Source organism: Chaetodon auriga, chromosome 6 (genome assembly GCF_051107435.1).
Source record: "Chaetodon auriga isolate fChaAug3 chromosome 6, fChaAug3.hap1, whole genome shotgun sequence".
In the NCBI taxonomy this organism is placed as follows: Eukaryota; Metazoa; Chordata; class Actinopteri; order Chaetodontiformes; family Chaetodontidae; genus Chaetodon; species Chaetodon auriga.
In genome coordinates, this window is record NC_135079.1 from 20,120,710 (window position 1) to 20,139,771 (window position 19,062).

The 19,062-nt window shown below is 40.6% G+C and overlaps 1 protein-coding gene across 1 annotated transcript in view; it reads left to right on the plus strand.

Moving 5' to 3' along the window:
• The window catches only part of LOC143321893 (NT-3 growth factor receptor-like), a 218,276-nt gene that overhangs the window by 100,140 nt on the left and 99,074 nt on the right, over nt 1-19,062 (plus strand). Inside the window, exons 5-10 of the mRNA XM_076732604.1 lie at nt 6,416-6,570; nt 7,712-7,854; nt 8,815-8,959; nt 16,096-16,208; nt 16,753-16,936; nt 18,974-18,997. Of these exons, the coding sequence (XP_076588719.1) occupies nt 6,416-6,570; nt 7,712-7,854; nt 8,815-8,959; nt 16,096-16,208; nt 16,753-16,936; nt 18,974-18,997 (764 nt within the window). The remainder of the gene's footprint in view (nt 1-6,415; nt 6,571-7,711; nt 7,855-8,814; nt 8,960-16,095; nt 16,209-16,752; nt 16,937-18,973; nt 18,998-19,062) is intronic.

Below are 19,062 nucleotides of genomic sequence, written 5' to 3' on the forward strand. Positions count from 1 at the left end.
ACAAATTCACTGTGTATGAGTGTGTGTGTGTGTGTGTGTGTGTGTGTGTGTGTGTGTGTGTGTGTGTGTGTGTGCACTCACTGTGCACACCTGTCTTCTTCCTGTCGAACGGCATAATTGGTTTTACCTCTTTTGTTGACCAAAGGTTCTGTTTCTGTCATCTTGGCTCGGGCTGAACTTAACATGCCACAGCCTGGCTGAGAGTGAGTTTGGGCTAATAGGAAGGGATGAAAGCACACTGCTGTAAATGAAAGGGGTAATGCTAATGATAATGCAGCACAATAACCGTTTTATGTCCATTATCTTGGTCCCATAATCATGGGAAGCCAAAATCCTAACTGAAAATAAAATTTGATTAATTGCTCAGCTTGAAGTGTGTGTGTGTGTGGGTGTGTGTGTGTGTGTGTGTGTGTGTGCTGTCAGAGGAGAAGGCATGTCTGGAAATTGGTCATAATCATGCAGCTTTATCTCAATCTTATCTGAATTTTCTTGCTGTATGGGGAAATTTAAGTTTTTGAGGATACCCTTCTGTTTGTTATTTGGCTCTATCTCAGACTGTTTTTTATTCTGTGTAATTCAGGCCGTATTTCAGTCCTCAGGCTTTTTGCTGCAGACAAATGCAGTTTGTTCTATTTATCAAACCTGTGGCTATGGCTGTAATAATGCACCTATTGATCTCAAGGTTGGGTGTAAACAAGGGACTATGTGTGTGCGTGTGTGTGTGTGTGTATGTGTGTGTGCGTGCGTGCTTGGGTGTGTGCAATCAGCTAGGGGTACAGATCAGCAAATGTTCATTACTCTTGCCCCTTCCCCTTGGCAAACACACCAACACACACACTAGATAGCTAGCATTCATCACAGCATGCCTGCAGGGTGGTAAAGAACTACTCAATCTTGTGTGTGTGTGTGTGTGTGTGTGTGTGTGTGTGTGTGTGTGCATGTGCATGTGTGCATGTGTGCACGTGTGTAAGTGTGTGTGTATATGTGTTTGTACATTATATGAAATAGCGAATATACTGCATGTGTATGCAGTCACAAAAGGCAGTAAAATGCTGTGAGACAAGTTAAAAAAATATAATGGAATCCATCAGCAAATAATAGTGTTAGAATATTAAAATGTACTGTAAAAGGAAAAATAGGCTTTATACTTTACTTTTCACCTCAAATCAGTGGGTGTAAAATGCTTTCTGGTGATCAAATAAATGAAATCATAATTTATTTCACTCTTGTTTTTAGCATTTACAAACTCATTTTAACTCATTAGCTTTCCTCTTTTTTTCATCATGGCACAAGTTTAACCATTTATCCATTTCCTATTTTTCACAAGCAACCTTGACCATTTTGCTAAGCCAGCTGAATGTGTCAGTGTTAGCTTTTCAGCTGAAAATGCTTTAGCCACCGTTACAAGATATTCATTTATCCATTCCCGATTTTCTCCACCAATGTTATTCATTTTCCCAATAGGCCTGCTGATAATGTCCATGTGGCCCGAGGTCAGGGACTGGTCCAGCATGTCTGTGCATGTGTGTGTATACCATCAGTGAAGCACTCAAGAGAACAGTGGCTGGCCAGCTTGGAAACACTGGTAGCTGAGTTCAGCATGAGCTAAACACAATGCACACTAGCCTCTTTAGCCAGCTGCATATCTGAGGCTGGCTGTCTTCATAAGACTCCACTCTGACCAGGTAATGTTATTAATACTTTGCACTGCTCTAGCATCTCTGTATAAACCTGTGTAGCTAGCATTTTAGCAATGAGCTAAATAATAAAATGAGTCAGTGGAATTTTCATTTATTTCACCACTAAATTTGGGCCTTAATGCATATGTGTCCATGTGTTTGCACATGGACACATATTAGTGTCTATTCCTATATCTGCTCCTGTTTAACATGCATTACTGTGTCTGTTTCTATGTGGAGATGGTGATGAAAGTGTCCTTCCCCTAAAGCTGTCCCCAGTAAACCATCTAGATGCTGTTATATGGCAATCTCTCCCCTGTCAACGACATGATCAACTCAAGTGTAACTACTTGTTTCACTGCAGGAAAAAAAAAGAAAAAAAAAAGATGCCCTCTCGTTCCTGTTCTCCGTCCTTCACACCTCCATGAATCTTTCACATACAGCTATGTCACAAATCTGCCATTAGCCACAAAAAGTGACATCATAGAGCTCCAGTGGAGAAATAGCTGTCCACAAGTGATGTATTGAACAGATATATGTGAAGAGGAATGCTTTGGAGTGCTTGTAAATCAATTCAGTGAAATATAAGATCTGTAACTAAAAGTGAAAAGTCTCATTGATTAGATGTGTTTCTAAACTCAGGTGAGTGTGACAGTCATGTCTTTTCTTTACTGTAAAATAATGTCTCAACCAAGACATCCAACACGATAAACATCACACCCTATTAAAGGGAAATTCTGGTATTTGTCAACCTGTTCTCATGTTACTGTCCATTATGGTTTTTGGTCATGATAACATTTTACTCAATACCCATGTTTTCTTGGGGAACTTACACTCTGGTAGAACAAAGGTCGATGACAGCAAAGAGTGCAAGCGCTTCCTGGAAAACTTAGATTCAGCAGAAAGAATCTCAAACCCTTGTCTTGAGCCCAACTGGACGTAAACACAGAATGTCTTACCCTGCAAATCTGTGTAGCTGTTGTAGCAAACGATAAGCTACAGCAGAGCAGGATCCGCTCTCCAGTTAATTTGCCAGGTGACTTACTCTCTGTGCAGCTCTGTGAAAGTGGTAAAGCGAAATCAATCTGCGCTTCTTTGCTCTAGAACCTTGATGATGTACACTCGCACGGTTAGTTGGTTGGAAGAGGCGTGTATTTACACCGTGCTACAGATGCCAGCAGTGTGACGAGGCGCTGAGCGTCTGTTCTGCACTGAGCACTGCACGTTTGGCACATTTTTGCTCTCCAAGAGTTAAAAAATGTTGAACTTTGGGTAAAAGGATGTGCTCGTCACTGTCGAAGCACAAGCACAGTTGGCAACCGTATGGTGCAACACAGCTAGTAAACTACAGTAGCTTCCTCCATTTTGGACTCTCTGACACTCCCTCCTCTCAGGGATTAGCAGTGTCAAGACAGCTCGCTGTTAGTCAACACTGCAAATTTGCAGGTCCACATCCACCAAACTTGAACTTAAAGCAAACACTTGTGTCGATTTACTTTTCCCTCACGAACAAATCCCCTCACTAGGATTTGATGGGAATTAATAGAATTTGCTATGAAAATGAGATATTTTAAATGCTGGTGAGACCAAGGTTTCGCTGTAGTATATTTTGTTTGTGTGAGGCGGTTGCATTCACTGTGTGTATGATATGAAGTAGAAAGTAGGAGATGCCAGAAGCAGTCCCTGAATTTGAACATACTGTGAACCATGGCGGCAGCACAGCATGTGGCTTGAATCTCAGCGACAATGTTATATATCCTTGCATGATGATTGTATATTCCGTTTGATATTCGATTTCTCGAAGAAAGCACATGTTTTGAGGCGCATATGTGCAAGTTATTTTCTTATTTATTGATCCATGTGGTTATTTTTTGTGTTATTATTTTTTTTATGTGCACGATATGGCATAAAACCATTTCCAAACTGTGGAGCACAGAGCCACAGTAACAGACATCAAGCACAGGTGGAACTTTGCTGCACTGCATAGCAATCCTGGAAGAAAGCCATTGCTAATGTCCTTTATTTATTTATTTTTCTGTGGTTTTGTTTGTTCTGTTTTTGTGTTTTCTGAATGCACTATATTGAAACAAGCAGAGAAAGCATTCAGCAAACAAAAGGACATCTTGTGTATACAACGTGTGTGTAGACATTCATTTTCCATCTTACGTGACTGCATTGTCTTTATTTTCATCCTTATTCTATCTTACTTTCACCATTATTATTTAGTACCTTTTATTCTCCATCTTAGTTTACTTTTCTTTTTTTCTGTGTTTTTATGTCCATTCTATGTCTTTTCTATGTGAAGCACTTGGTGAGCGTGATTTCTCCGTTGTAAAGCACTTTCAGCTGTAGTCCTTGTATGAAAGGTGCTGTACAAATAAAGTTTATCGTCATCATTATTGTTATTATGTAAATATGCCAGGAGCACTAACACGGCAGAGGAAAAGAAAAGAAAAATAATTAAATAAAAACCTTGTAACTCCTGAGCTGGTCACCAGCGAAATCAGTATTTGTGCTTAGAGTGTGACTTTTACTAGCTTCTGTACTGAATAAAACACAAGTAATGAATAATGACAGAACTGGGACCCAAAGGCAGACAGCAGCCCAGCAGAGACAGAAGGCAGTCAAAACAGGTAGAGGCAATCAGGCAGGAAATCAACAGCTAGAACACTAAGAGCCTGACAGCTAAATCTCACACCAATTTGAATCCAGATGAATGCAACAGCAGTGGTTTCAAAATGATGCTGGGGAACGTTAGGATGTCCCATTTGGTCCATAGGATTATTTCTTCCTTACAGTGTGTGTAGGTGGAGTGAAGACAGGAGAAAGAGATGCAAGTGAGGAAAGTGTGGCAAGAAGTTAGAGATTAATGAGAGTTGCTGGAGGCAGAGGAGGGAGGATGGAGCAGCTGTTGCCATGACAAAACCATCACAGCCATCAACCTGGTGCCAGCGTCCGTACACGACTATTAGCAGCTGTGGCTCTCATCATGTTGGCCATCTGGAGGAAAAGTTTGTTTTTAGTGACCAAATCACTCAATATTTTAGAGTGTTCTCACCACAGGGATTACAGCATATTCCACTATAGGTCAACTAAAAGCACGTATGGGAACAAGTAACATTTACAAAAGACATCAATAAAAGAAGAGGGCACCAGGGCCCAGATCTGCCAAGCTTCTCAGAATCAGCCCCTGAAAATGCTGAAAATGAACCTAGACGTTGAAAAACTACAGGAAGATTACTTCTACCGTGGCAAAGAATGAGATGTGTGTGCTTCAGGACACTCTCAGCCACAAGATAGAAAGTATGTGACGAAGACTGTGGAGTTGTGACAAGCATTTTGTTTGGAGTATTAGAAAAGGTTAGAAATGTAGAAACGCAGAAAAAGTTGTTTTGTAGGTGTACATTGTATGTTATATTTATAATTTATAGCCAAAATGTATGATGCCAATATTAAGAAAGAGCTCAGTCTCATATTGATATTTAATAATAGTCTATTTACATAGTAGAAAATAATATAAATGGTAGACTGCCCCGTTTTCCGAGCGGTCTATGAACGCAACACACGTTGCGGATGTCACCACTAGAATGCATCATGGCTCCCGTCAAGAAAACGTAGGTAGGTGCAGAGAGCTTTCTAAGAAAAAATGACAAATGTTTTGTTGTCGCTATTGTTGAAGTAAAAAACAAACCAGTGTGTTGTAACTTAGTTAGTGGGGACGAGCTCACAGTGATAAAAAAAAAGAAAAAAAAAAGAAGAAGCTAATATCGAACGTCATTATAGCTACAAACGTGCTAAACTAAACGAGCTGCCTGGATAAATGCGCTTGGATAAAATGACCGTTAACGCTCCTCAGCGGAGTTTGGATTCCCAACAAGCAGCTCTGACAGACAACACTGACAGAGACAGTGCTGTGGAGGCCAGTTTTGTGGTCAATGAGCTAATAACTAAGAAGGTAAAACCTCATTCAGAAGGAGTATTTTGAATGAGTACATTGTTGCTGCTGTGGAGCTGCTAGCACCAAACTAAAGTTGTTCTAAAGTATCAGTTTGCCTGGAAGAATTCATGGACATGTTGGAAAAAACCTGACATGAAAACTCAGTGAAGATACGTGTGAAGCATCCACGTTTTACAATTTGTAGCCTCTTTCCAGCAGCATCCATAGTTGTAGCATTTGTAGTCAAAACAAGCTCACTGGTTCTGCTCATATTGAGCTTCAGGTGATTGTTGTTGCACCACGTGATCTATCAGTTCTCTGGAAAAATAGCCTGTGAGTGAAGAAAGCATGTTTCTCACTGGAACATATTCTCAGGAATCATGCATGTCAATATAATGATGACCTTTTATTGTGTGTGTGTGTGTGTGTGTGTGTGTGTGATGTGTTGTGCTGTGCTGTGCTGTTATTTACTTATGTGCGTGCATCCACCTTCTGTCATTCTCTCAACCTGCCCACTTCTGCAGTGTGTATTTTGGGCCTCAGTGGTTAAGTCCCACATCAGGCCCACTGGGAAATCGTGCACCCCAGCTGTCTCAGTATGGAGATCCCTCTGGGCCTGCTGAAGGTCTCCCCCATTATTTTACCTAACAAGGATTGCGTCGGGCTCAGTTAATGATAGCACCGTGATGTTCTGACAAACTTTCTTGCCTTCTCTTGCATGCAGTTTGAAGGTGAATAGGTTGCTGATGAGAGTTAGTGCATTGCTAATCTTGTCAACGCTTGTTTGTTTTCTCCCCAGCCATTTAGAGGAGGTGGTGTTTGACTGTGGCTGTAAGATCCGCTGGCTGCAGCTATGGCAGCAGAGAGGAGAGGCGGGGCTGGGCGGCCAGCAGTTATACTGTAGTGATGGCTACAGGAAGATACCGCTGCAGGATATGAACATTAGCAGTTGTGGTAAGTTTAGAAATGATCATACAGTCATGTTCACACTTTGACCTTAATGACTGGGAATTCTGACTATTGATATGAATTTTGAAAAAACAAACAGACAAAAACACAACCAATAATGTGTTGGACTGTCTCAGTGTTTTCTGCATACCCTACTCTGTCTTTGGCTCTCAGCCTCAAGCCTATTAGTTCTTACTGAAGGCATAAATCTTTAAAAATAGCTCAGTAATTTCCTAGAACAGTTGGCCACTGTAGTTTTTGGGAAATGTTACCCAAACACACACAATGCTTGTTTGTGGGATACAGTCAGTGTTGGTTTAACTAAACAATGTAAATGCATTGGATTTGTGGACAGTGAGAAAACAATCTCCAGCCTCATACTTTAGAAATAGTGTATTAAACTGCTCTTCAGCATCTTCAAACATGGCAATTTATTGTTAAATGATGCTTTAAAAGTTCAAGTATTCATAGGTGCAAAAGCCTCTTAAGACGTTTTAAATCAATTGTGCTTGGAAAAATTGAAAAGCTGTGGTCAGGGGAAATCAGGTGTAGAGCACACTGATCATATCAGACTTTTAATATCATTATTGTTGATTGACCAATCCGAATGTGTTGCCTTTAAGTGGAACTTGTGAGTCCTCTGTCTGTCTGACTCGTTATTGGCATCAGCTAACAAGAGCTGCAAAATCTTGAACATATTGTTAATTATCTGTTAAAAATTAAGTCGATTCTTTGGCGCCCATCCAACACCTTTGCAATGAGCTCGATGAGGCAGATTAATGAAGAAGCAGATTAATGCCCATGCTTTTTAAATCCCATGTTCAAGTGTCCACACACTTTGGCTTTATAGTGTGCTTAATAACACAGCGTGTTCTGAGGCTGGGTGAGCTTTTGCTTTTAAAAGCTCAAGAGTTCAGGTTATTTTATTCAGTTCAGTCTTTTTGGTGAAGATTCTCTCACATTAAGTTATATTCAGGTATACAATTGTTTGTGCCATTTAGGGTTTTTTTTAATCTGTGTCCCAACGCTTATTTCTAAGCAGGTTTTGAGTACATTCTCTGAATAATTATTAAGTGAATATATATATATTTTAATTCTCTTACATTCTCTCTCTCTCTCTCTCTCTCTCTCTCTCTCTCTACCTTAGACTTGCCAGATATCAGTGTCAGCCACAGCAACCTCACAGTTGTAGAGGGTGACCGAGTAACGGCGATCTGTAACGGCTCTGGATCCCCGTTACCTGAGGTGGACTGGCCTGTGAACGGCTTGCACTCCATCAATGCACAAGAGGTAGTGAGACACACACACACCGTCACACACATCGAGAGAAGCATGCACACAACAGCTAGACCTGTGAATGTTGCATTTTACATGTGATACTGGCAAGCTGCTGGCGGTTACCTCATAAATATCTCATGTGTGTCTGTTGGCATCAATCATTGACATGGTTTCCAGTGGAAACAAGCATTGTACAGCAGTGGAGTTTTTCCTCAGAATGCAAGTGTTGAAGTCTTTTATTAATTAGCTGTAGCTAATAGCTCCTGGAAGCTGAGCTCTTGGAGGACAAAATGTCACTTTTTTCTTGGCAAATACTGTATATTGTTAAAAGATAAAAGATTTTGATAAAGCATTCATAGTTGCTCGTACAGTATACACAATGTATGTTTCTTGCCATCAGGAGCTACGTAGCCCTAATATGATGCCTATTTATTTCATATGCCGTGCGCACTTGCTCGCTTTGTTAGCTGCTTGTAAATGACCAAACAATTGAACACTCTCTATTCTATATCACTGCTATGTGTTGATATGCATGAAAAACTTCTAATTTAGATATTGCTTGTTAGCGGTTGTATCACGCTGACATATACTACGACCTCCGAACTCCAGCAAACCCAAGGGGGAAAATAGAGTTGTACAGTATAATTTAACAGTGAGTAGCGAGTTGCGCTTCACAGTCTGTGGTCTCCGTGATGAAATGAAAATGCGCACAAGGAGTACACGGTCAACAGTGGGGATAACCACGCGTGAATACTTCAAGTCAGAATCACGTCAGGGCTTCGTTTTCTTTCCGCTCAGCCAACATTGTGTTCATGCAGAACAGCGCTGACATTGGTGTTGTTGCCTTTGCTAAATGAGCTAGTTAGGTAACCGCTTCTTTAGTCATTCTGCCTGCTCCCACACTTCTGCCTCACATGTTCAGCCATTATTTGCTTGTGCCCGTTCTCTTATTTTATCCTGCTCTCCCTCCAGGCCAGAGTCTATGACAACAACACTATTCATTCCATCAACATAACTTTGGTCAACGTGAGCAGAGACGACAACAACTTCCTGCTAACCTGCACTGCCACCAACATCGTGGGCATGACCAACGCTTCTGTCCAGCTAACCGTTCACTGTAAGTACACACACAGACAGTAAACACACACACACACAGAGTTCTCTTCTTTTGGTGCACTGTTACATTTTCCATTTAATTGCCACTCTAGAAAAGTACTTAGGCCTGTTAGTGTTTTCATAGTGCTAAACAGGCCCATCCATCATCATTACAGCCCATACACATCTGACCTACGGAGTGTGTGTATTGTGTGTGTTTGTGTATGGTGTGTTTGCATTCATGTGACCTACAACAGGGGCTTTCATGAAGGTTTTGTCATATGCAAAGGCCTCATAAATTAATCTGTCACTTCGCAATTAAAAAGGTCACGGCAGCATCACACCTACAGTAGTCATAAAGGAAAATGCACGCTTTAGCTGCTGAACACATCGTTGGGTCTCATTAAAGCAAATGATAACCTTTCTGAATGGCTCTTTGAAGCACATTTTATTACATAACATGAACAATTCATAGACTCTAAATCATTGTGTTTCTTTTAACTGACTAATATTATATTAATTTAACTGTTCTCCAATGAGGAAATAATGGTTCATCCATTCAATCAGGCCAGATGTTCCTGGCTGTTAATTCCAAGGTCAGAATAGGTCTTTTTAGGCCTTAACATGTTTGATTTCAACAGCTGGCCACTGACATTACCTTACCTTACATTACCTTTCTACCAGCTTAACATGTTTCTTGAAGTCATACATACTAACTGTATTTCTGTGAAAAGCAGTTACTGCTGTTGTGTATTTTTCTTACTCTCCAAAAGACCAAAACCAACAACGTGCGAGAACATCTGTCAACACTTCCTGACTTCCCTACTCTGTGGCTCTCAGCTCCAAGCCCATAGATCCCTACTGAAGAAATAAATCTTTAAAAACACCTCACAAATATATAGTTTTGTTTAAAAAAAAAAAAAAGAGAAAAAAAAAAGAAAAGGCTTAATTCTTTCCTGAAACAGTTGCTCACTGTATTTTTAGCAAGCGTTGCTTAAACAGGGGGAAGTGACTCATTTGTTGTGGACCGTTTTCAGCAGGGGATTAATCCACATTTACATCCATGCTCAGTCCAAACAGCACAAACACACAGCACCGGAGCAGAATAGCATCAGCCAAATACAGTATCAGCCCTCTCGGGTGCTCCAGTAACAGCATTCACACCAGCCACAATTTTATGCTTTCTATTTTGGATTTTATTCACGCACAGAAAATATGAGTAATATGCACAATTCAAACTGATGAGCTTTCTCTGCCGTGTAAAAAAATTGCTGATTAATTCCAATAGGCCATAGTACATCACAGCTGCACTGGAATTATCAATTCATCACAAATGATGCTGTGATTATTTTCGCACACTGGCAGAGGCTTTCTAAATAGACAGTAATTTGTGTGACGATACATCTGATTATTAGGTAACATATGGTCTGAGCCAGCTGAGATGACTCCAACAGAATTCCTAATGATATCCTGGCTTATATCGTACTGTATACAGGACTGTGCTGTGTAAACCTGCGATGTGTTCACGAGCAGAGGACATGCTTAGTTAAAATTCTATTCAACTTCTTAATGTATTTGATTTGGAGCTGTGTCTAATATGCACAGATTAAAATGTTTTGGAAGAATACAGCATTCCTGTCATACTCCACTGCAAACCTGTGCATGATAATGAATGCATGAATCTATTTTCAGCGCGAGCTCAATCCGCGCGCCATATGCATACATATATCTCTCTATACCCAGAGGCTTGAATTTAAAAGCGCCGGGCCACTGAGGAAACTATTTTAAGTTGCTCTCTACTGGAACTTAATTTTGTGGGTAAGCAGTATCAGCCAAAATTGTGCTTCAACTCCATTTGTAAGCTCAGTACAGTTGATTATTGAACTTCACCCTCATGAAGCACTGACTACTATTTGAAGCTTGGATGGTTTTAATGGCAGAACTGACAGGATAGATGACTCAGACCACAACGTATTCATCATACTGCATCCATGCATCTCTTTGTGCATCTGGACACAGTCGGATTGTTTATTGATTCATTAAGAGGTGCAGTGGGTGTTTCTTTGGTTTGTGAGTGTTATGGTAATGAGACATTCGCAATATGTTTAGCTAATGGACATGAACAGCATTGTCTACATGAGAATATGCATAATATGCAAAAATATGCAATGGAGGTGCAGTAAGTGTGATGAGAAGTACATTGTCGATATCTTTGTTTGAAGAATACTTCCAACTGTTCACCTTTTTTTTATAGGCTGTGAAGATCCAGAAGCAACATTTGTATTTGTCAGGGCCGTACAACACATTTATAGTCCGTCATAAAAAGAAGCGTGTGCTGTGTCGGGACTGATAAGCCAGCAGATGCTTCAACAAATGAAATGCATCTAAAATTATAAACGTGGAGCAGATTTGTACATAACTTGTGTGACGACTCGGAATGTGACTGTTTTATTAAAGCCTATTTTCTTTTTCATGCCTCCGCCCTGGTGACAGCTTTGGCTGGAGGCATTATGTTTTCTGGTTGTCCGTACTCCCCGTTCTGGTGAATGTGGTTTCTCAGGCACACATGTGCACTTGGGCTCAAGGATGAACTTTTGGTAAAGGTCAAGGTGACTGTGGCCTAAAAAAAAGGCACATTTCTGACCATAACTCAAGAATTTATACTCTAATGCAACTGCAAGGCACCAATTGTAGTTTTTTAAAACCACAGCCCTGAATCTGATCTGCCCAGAGGTTTGAAAAATCATCAGCAGTCAGTAAATGTGTTTACATGCACAGTAATATCCCAGTTTTGATCAGATGTTTGGAGTTGTTTGATTAAGTGTTTTGAGGCTTTGAGTAAACATCACGTCCTGCTCTCAGAAGCCTGGGCAAGCCTTTTCATAGTGTTGAAAAAAACTTAAATATGCTAGTTTGAGAGCTGATGGAAAGCTGGATACTACAGCATGTAAAGACCTTCATCAGGATTCTGCCCAAAGGTCACAAAATCTGCCTTCCAGCTCCTCAAAAGCTCACTAATGAACACATTGCAGGGCTGTACAGGGTGATGTATGTGTGGCACCTGCTATGGAAAATTGTGTGTGATGGATGAAATTACAGCAGCAGCATCTGTGTGATACAGCCTTGCAGCACAAGTGTGATAGACTGAAATGATGCTAAAACACTGAAACGCTTTAAAGTGACCATGTAGATGCCGCCAGAGCTGCTTGTTTGTGTGAGGTGGTGGTTTATTCTTTGTTTCTGTGCGAGGTGAGTTGATGGCTATGCCACTTGGTAGTGAGTCTATCGTACACTTAAAAATAATGTCCCCAGCAGTGCCGACTCAGTACATCCATCGGCGCCATATTGGCACAGGGCAGTTACACCTCCTGAAGCATGTATGAAGTCTATCAAGGCAGAAGGTGTGTCCACAATTGAAATCATCATAATTCATTGAATTTTCTGCTGATTTTCAAGCGTTTTCTTCCATTACAAGCGCCAGAAATGTATTTATGATACAAGATAGTTGCTGATTTTCATGCCAAAATGCTCGATCTTATGCAGATAGTAACAGTAATAGTTGGTAATATTTAAGATGAATTTACCCTGTATCACTAGTGTCTAAGTATATTCTTTTTCTTTCTGCATTTAACTGGCTGCCATAATTTCCTTCATAATCTTAGAATTAAATGAAGAATTGAATAACAAAGACATCAAGACAAACACACACTACGTTTAGTTAAAAGATTCAGTAAATGTTTGGCACACTTCACAATTAAGCTTCTCATGAAATATTCACATTTTGCTAATTTCCATTTGAAGTTGCACATTATGTACATGTGAAATACACAGTATCTCCAGTGTATCAGCAGGGATGTGCAGAGTTACGGCGGAACAGTTGGATATTCTGATCAGATATTTTTCCAGTTTTGCAAAACTCAAATAAATGATGTATGAATGCATGTTTGTAGAAGAGAGATGGACAGTACAAATTCAGCTCCAATCTCATGTGAAAGTATAAAAAGTTTGATGATTATTTATTGGCATATTTTTCAGCATCTGAGTGATGTCTAACTTAACTTACATTATCGAGAATAATGTATTGTGATAAGAAAGAATAAAACACTGTTGAATGACTGAAAAGTAAGGGTGAAAGGAGTGGAAAAGGATTTCCCTTGGCCAACTTTCAACGAGGAGCAGCAGCTCTTGTTCAGTTGCTGGTGCCGAGGGACTCCATAACTTCATTTAGTCTCACCCTTTTCATCAACAATATTACATGTTGATGCACTCACACTCAGTGTTTAATGACCTCGATGCCGTTTCATCATCGTCTCGGCTTAATTATGATAAACAGGTTGTCAGCGAAATGAACACAGCCCACAGCATGGGCTTTGGAAACCTGAGATGGACAATTTCAGACATTTTACAAACCAGACCATCAATCAATTGATTAAGTAATCAATCAGTAAATTATTGAATAATCACCCGAACATGATTCAGTGTGAAACAGACATCAGGTTGAACACTCGACACTCCAGAACTGCTCGTCAGGTGACTCCGAGGTTCGGTTTGTGTGAAGCTTTTTATACACGTTTCCTTGCTGCTGGATATTAACCTCCTGTCTTGGTGTTAATGACTGCAGTGTGCTGCATTTTCCAGCTTATTGTTTATCGGAAATCCTGTGTTGCTGTCAGCTGCTGGTTAAAGTGGGTACATTTTTCATTTGAGTCACAAAATGTCAGCTGTCTACTCATGTTAGCTCGCTGTTGATGTGCATTTGATTTGGTTGTTGTGTCTTTATTCCTGATGTAGAAGGAATGTCGTCCTGGTGTTTTCTTGCACAGTTTGTCTCCCTTGTTACTTGTTGGCTTTGAAAATATCACTCACTGCTATTGCCTTTGTCATTGCTGCTGTCTTTGTTCTTGTCCTTGGGACCTCACAGCAGCAGCACAGGAATGATGCTCCTGTGCTGCATCCTCGCTGCCTCTGTGCGAGTGCCGTATATCAAACACTGACCGTGCCATTGTAGTTTTCCAGACATCAAGCAGATAGTTAGCTGTTGTAGTTACATCCCATTCATCCACGTTTTGGGCTTCCAGCCAATGTTGTCCTACCTATCGATTCACCAGAGAACAGCGAGCCATTCTGTAGGAAGTCACTTCAACAGAAGTAGACTTTTGACTGGAAATAATGATGATGATAAGTATAATAATGCTTCCTGGAGAATTATGTGTTTCGTGGAAAAGCTTTACTGCGTGCATTTCAAAACAGATTGGGTCAAATTATTGACATCGCCGCTGATGACTGACTTGATTTCATGTTCAAAACATGACAAATACACAACAGGCATTCAGGATTTCTTTGAATGTGTGATTACATGCTGCAAACAGACCTGAGTGGCAGAGTGATTTCCTTTTTTGGTTGGTTTGTTTGTTTGTTTTTATGTTGTTCGGCATAATTCACACAACTGTTGAAATATTGACTCACGAAACAAATATTGTTTTTTTTTATTGAGCTTGCCACATGAAGTCATGCTGATCTCACAAATAGTGAGATTGTTATTGTCAATGATAATAATGTGCAACTTTAAAAACAGTAATGCACAATGTGACCCAGTCTCATATCAGAATGTATTAAGAGTTTAAAATGGGATTAAAATGGTCTTTGAGGATGTGTAAGATCTTAAGTTTGTTTGTTATTCCAAAACATTTTTTCAGGTCTCACCAGAAAGCAGACACAAGTATTTTAGTCAGTTACAATATTACTGTTGATGGCGTTTCCTTCGTCAGAAACACGTACAACAATGCCTGTATATGGACACCAAACAAAATCAAATAACTGTTAACGGCCTGTTCATGAAGGCACAAAAATGAAAATGAGAGGGGTTTAACAGAAAGTACATTTCAAAGCACACATGACTGGTGTGTGCGGAGCACGCTGGCTAGCTAACATGTGTAACCTTGGTACATTGGTGACTAAATGTAGACTGCAAAAACTCTCCAGTGGTCAAATTCATGTGAATAGCCTGAGGCAAAACCTGTAATAACTGTGTTTTTTACCCACTTAGGGGCAGCAGAAATGAGCTGTAAACACACCACTGATAGCATTATCACTATTTAAGTTAATGTAGTTTACACATCCAGCAGACACAGAGCAACTTGCTGCTAGCAAGGCTTAACTTATTGATTTCACTGGATGAGTATTAACCATCCGAGGGTGTTTTCATCCGCGCTCTTTTCACTCTCTAGTCATCTGACGCTGATACTGTCAGACATACGTTTTGAGCAGCTGGAGCTTCTGAATCTCATCCAAGCAACCCTGATGACATGTGGATATGTGTGTGTGAATGTGTGTGTGCACTGGAAAGGATAAATTCCGTTTGTGGTGGAACGCTAATGACAGCGATCGTCTTTCTCTGATACTGGTTTGAATCGTGCCGTCGGCCGCGGTAAGACGATGACACTGTGGTAGCGGATGACAAATTGTGTTTGCATTCAGATACAGTTTTGTAAGTCAACAGAGAGAAACACAAGAACAGGAGCACACGTGCTCACACCCTCCCAATCGATTGGAACAGATTGCGATGAGACAAGCATATTCCTTTATGCCTCGGTATTTTCTCTCTTCCTCTCTTGTTCTTTCATGGACTGCCACAATAATTCAAGTGTAACGACAATATAAGCTTCAGCGACTACGTTTACAAGCACACTAATATTCCAAAAGGGATGTAAACAGCATTTTCTGGTTGGATTTTCTGTATTAGGCCTTATTTCAAATGTAGCATTTTCCAATTCACACGTGCTATATACAGATATTATTTTTAGGCCTGTTTGCTGTGTATGGTCATCTCTGTGCGTTACCTAGCCCCACCTACTTTTAAACATTGTGAAAGACATAGACATCAACAGGTTTTTGGATATGTACATATGTTGCAAAGCTTTCAAGAAGTTGGCTGAATGAATATAAGAGGGAAGCTGTGTCATTAATGTGAGTATGCATGGCTGCAAGTAAATGGAAATATTAGTGGAATATTCATTTTAATTAGCAATGTTAACAGCTAAGGAGGTCCAAAAATTGCAATATTTTGTGCATGTCCACATAGTCGCTGCAGACAGTAACCTCTGTGTCAGTCACAAACTGAGCAGTGCTCATCTGTGCTGTTCCCTTTTGTTTCTCCAGTTCCTCCCTCCATTGTGAAGCTAAAGGAGCCAGAACGCCGCCATGACACCTGCATAGAGTTCACTGTTCGAGGTTCTCCCCACCCAACTTTACGATGGTTCTACAAAGACAAGGTGCTTTTGATTTCTCTGTCTGTGTGACTGTCAAGGACGGCTTAGATTTTCTAAGTTCTGCTTTTATTTTATAGCTGCTCTCTCTGAACATCCGTTTGTGTTCTTGTACAAAATGAAATTCTGTCCATGAAATACAGCACGGAGATACAAATGCATACAGTTTATTAGGTATCAAAATGGAAATTAGTAGGAATATTTCTACTGCACTGGAAGATTTTGTCACTTCTGTTTTTTCAGAACGTAAGACTGAGCATTTCTTTACATAATAAAATGACTTGACAGGAGAAAGATTTTAGTAGTGATTTTTTTTCAGCATGTTTGAAAGCTGTTGATATGTTTTACATAAAAAAAGATAAACTACCAAAAAGCAGTGATGTCACCGGACTTACAGAAAAATGGTTTGGAAACCACTGAAGTAAGACGATTCTTTGATGACGTATTGATATGTTGACATGTGATCACTCTCAGTTGGCTTCAGGCTCTTGTTGGTAAATGACACTGTTGTCTCTGTTCATTAGTTGCTCTTCTGTCACTTCCCATTCAGGAAATTACCCACACTGAGTATGTGCGCCCTGACATGGATATTTATCAGGACTACATAGAGGGCTGCCTTACCTTTAAAAACCCAACACACCACAACAACGGCAACTACACTTTGGAGGCCACCAACTACCTGGGTGTATCCATCAGTACTGTGTACGGACACTTCCTCGATAAGCCCTTCGATGGTAAGTTGACACTTAAAGAGTCCCAGCCTCCACCAGCCCCTCAGACTCTTTCACATTTCACTGTGTTCTAACGTGGAACCATGAAGCATTTCACTGACATGTCAAAAATTAGAAAAAAGGGATTGCATCCCTCTTTACCGCCCCATTTTGACCCAAAGTTGCCAGCTGTCTCCACAAAACACATAATTGATTGACTGGGGTAGACCTAATGACACACAACACAGTGTTTAGCCAGACTGGTGTGTCCAAAAGTGTCCAAACTGACCTTTTGGTGTCTCAGTTCTAAGCTAAGCTAATGCTACCACCATCCCGGTGGTAAAACATGGTGGTGGAATCGTAATGATAACACTTACCTAAAATTAAAATACCTAAAATTAATCCAGATACCTGTTGGAGATGCTAATTCAAAGATGATATCAGTGTGTGACAGCTTGTCTTGTCTGAGGCTCAATCTGGAAACAGTTGCTTTTAAATGTAGAACCCCAACCCAGTACAGTATCCCAGTACCCCCCTCCAAGAAAACACGTCAAGGCGGAAAAGTGTTCAAATTGGGTTTTAAGCTTTGTAGTGTCTTCCTGGCTTTCTGAGAATCCTTCTCTGCTGCAAGACCTGGCAAAGTCATCGAGAGTGAAGCAAAATAGGTGGAGCAGAGAAACCCTGGAGGAAAATCTGCTGCAGTCTGCCAGAGCAGTGGAAGTCTATTCATTCTTTAACAGGACAGTGACCCAGAACATACTGCAAAAGCACCTTACCCTAACCACTCTGGAGTTTCTAAAAACCATAATGTATAATGGCCCAAACCTCACCCTGATGTTGCATCTGTACCATGACCTACTTAATATTCAAAACTACTGTGCATTCAGCTTAATGGAGATTGAGAAATTTTCTGCTAGAACTGACAGAGATGCACAGCTGCCATTCCTGCCAGAAGTGGTTCCTTCAGATGTTGTGGTGACTGCTGGTGTAATCAGTTATCACTGGTACTTAATTTATTCTCGCATGAAGGTGAAGTGTCTGCTAGCGGGCTCCACATTCAGCAACAATCAGAAGAACCACAATATTAAAGTGTTGCAGAACTGTCAAGATGGTTTGCTGTTGGTCAATGGTGCACATTCTCATGTCAGAATTGATCAAAGTGGAACCGAGCGAAAGATTTGACCACTTTGACGAAGCTGCAGCTGAACATTTCCATACGCGTATGCATGTTTATGACACTTAGCCACCTTTTGCACACAGGAATGCAACAGACAAAATTATAATCTGTTGTCATGGAAACGCTCTGATTAGCTCGATATCATCCCCTTGAGGACTGAGGCTTGTTACCTCCGTTATTAGATTACAGCACACGTAGAATGTGTTCAATGGGGTCGAGCGCAGATTCAGACATTACGTAGCAAGCTGGAAAGTAGAGATGAGGATGTTGGAGTGGTGGTTGGGTGTGTCGTGCATCCGTCTGTCATTCGGCACAGTTTGTATCCTGTCACAGATAACCCCAAAACTTCACCAAGAGTTTACTTCTTAACCCCAGCCGTGCCTCCACCATAGCTGCCATGCACAGATATTGTAGAAATAAATTGTTTGAAAAATGCTGTCGGTTCCTTAAGCCTGGTTTAGCCCTCGAGCCGACAGAGCGCCTCTGTCCCCGTGGGGATAAGATTCCCCAAGTGATGTCAGCCTCTTATCAGCAGCACTCTGACTGTGTTTTTAATGGATGATGCGGTGAAACAAAGCTCATATTTAGTTGAAGTGTAACTGAGATGTGGAGAATGAGGAAGAGCTATATTTAGACAAGAGGTGATGATCTTGTTAACAGTGTTATTTCTGCCGCTTTGCTCTTTTCACACCTTACACACATGCTCTGCTTCTGATCGTACATTTGTTCTTCTTTAACTGTTTCCCAGCCTTCAGTGAATCCTGTTTTCATATGCTGTTATCTCGTTCTCATGTACAACATGTATGTGCTCTACTTTCCCTGCACCTGCAGTATGTCTTACAGCATCTTTTCTATCTTCCCCTCTTCTCTTTCTTCTTTCACAGGTCCAGAAACAGATTATGATTATAGTAAGTGCTTTTTATAAGAATGTCATTATAGTATTTTTGATTCTCAGAGTTGTGAGGAAGAAGTT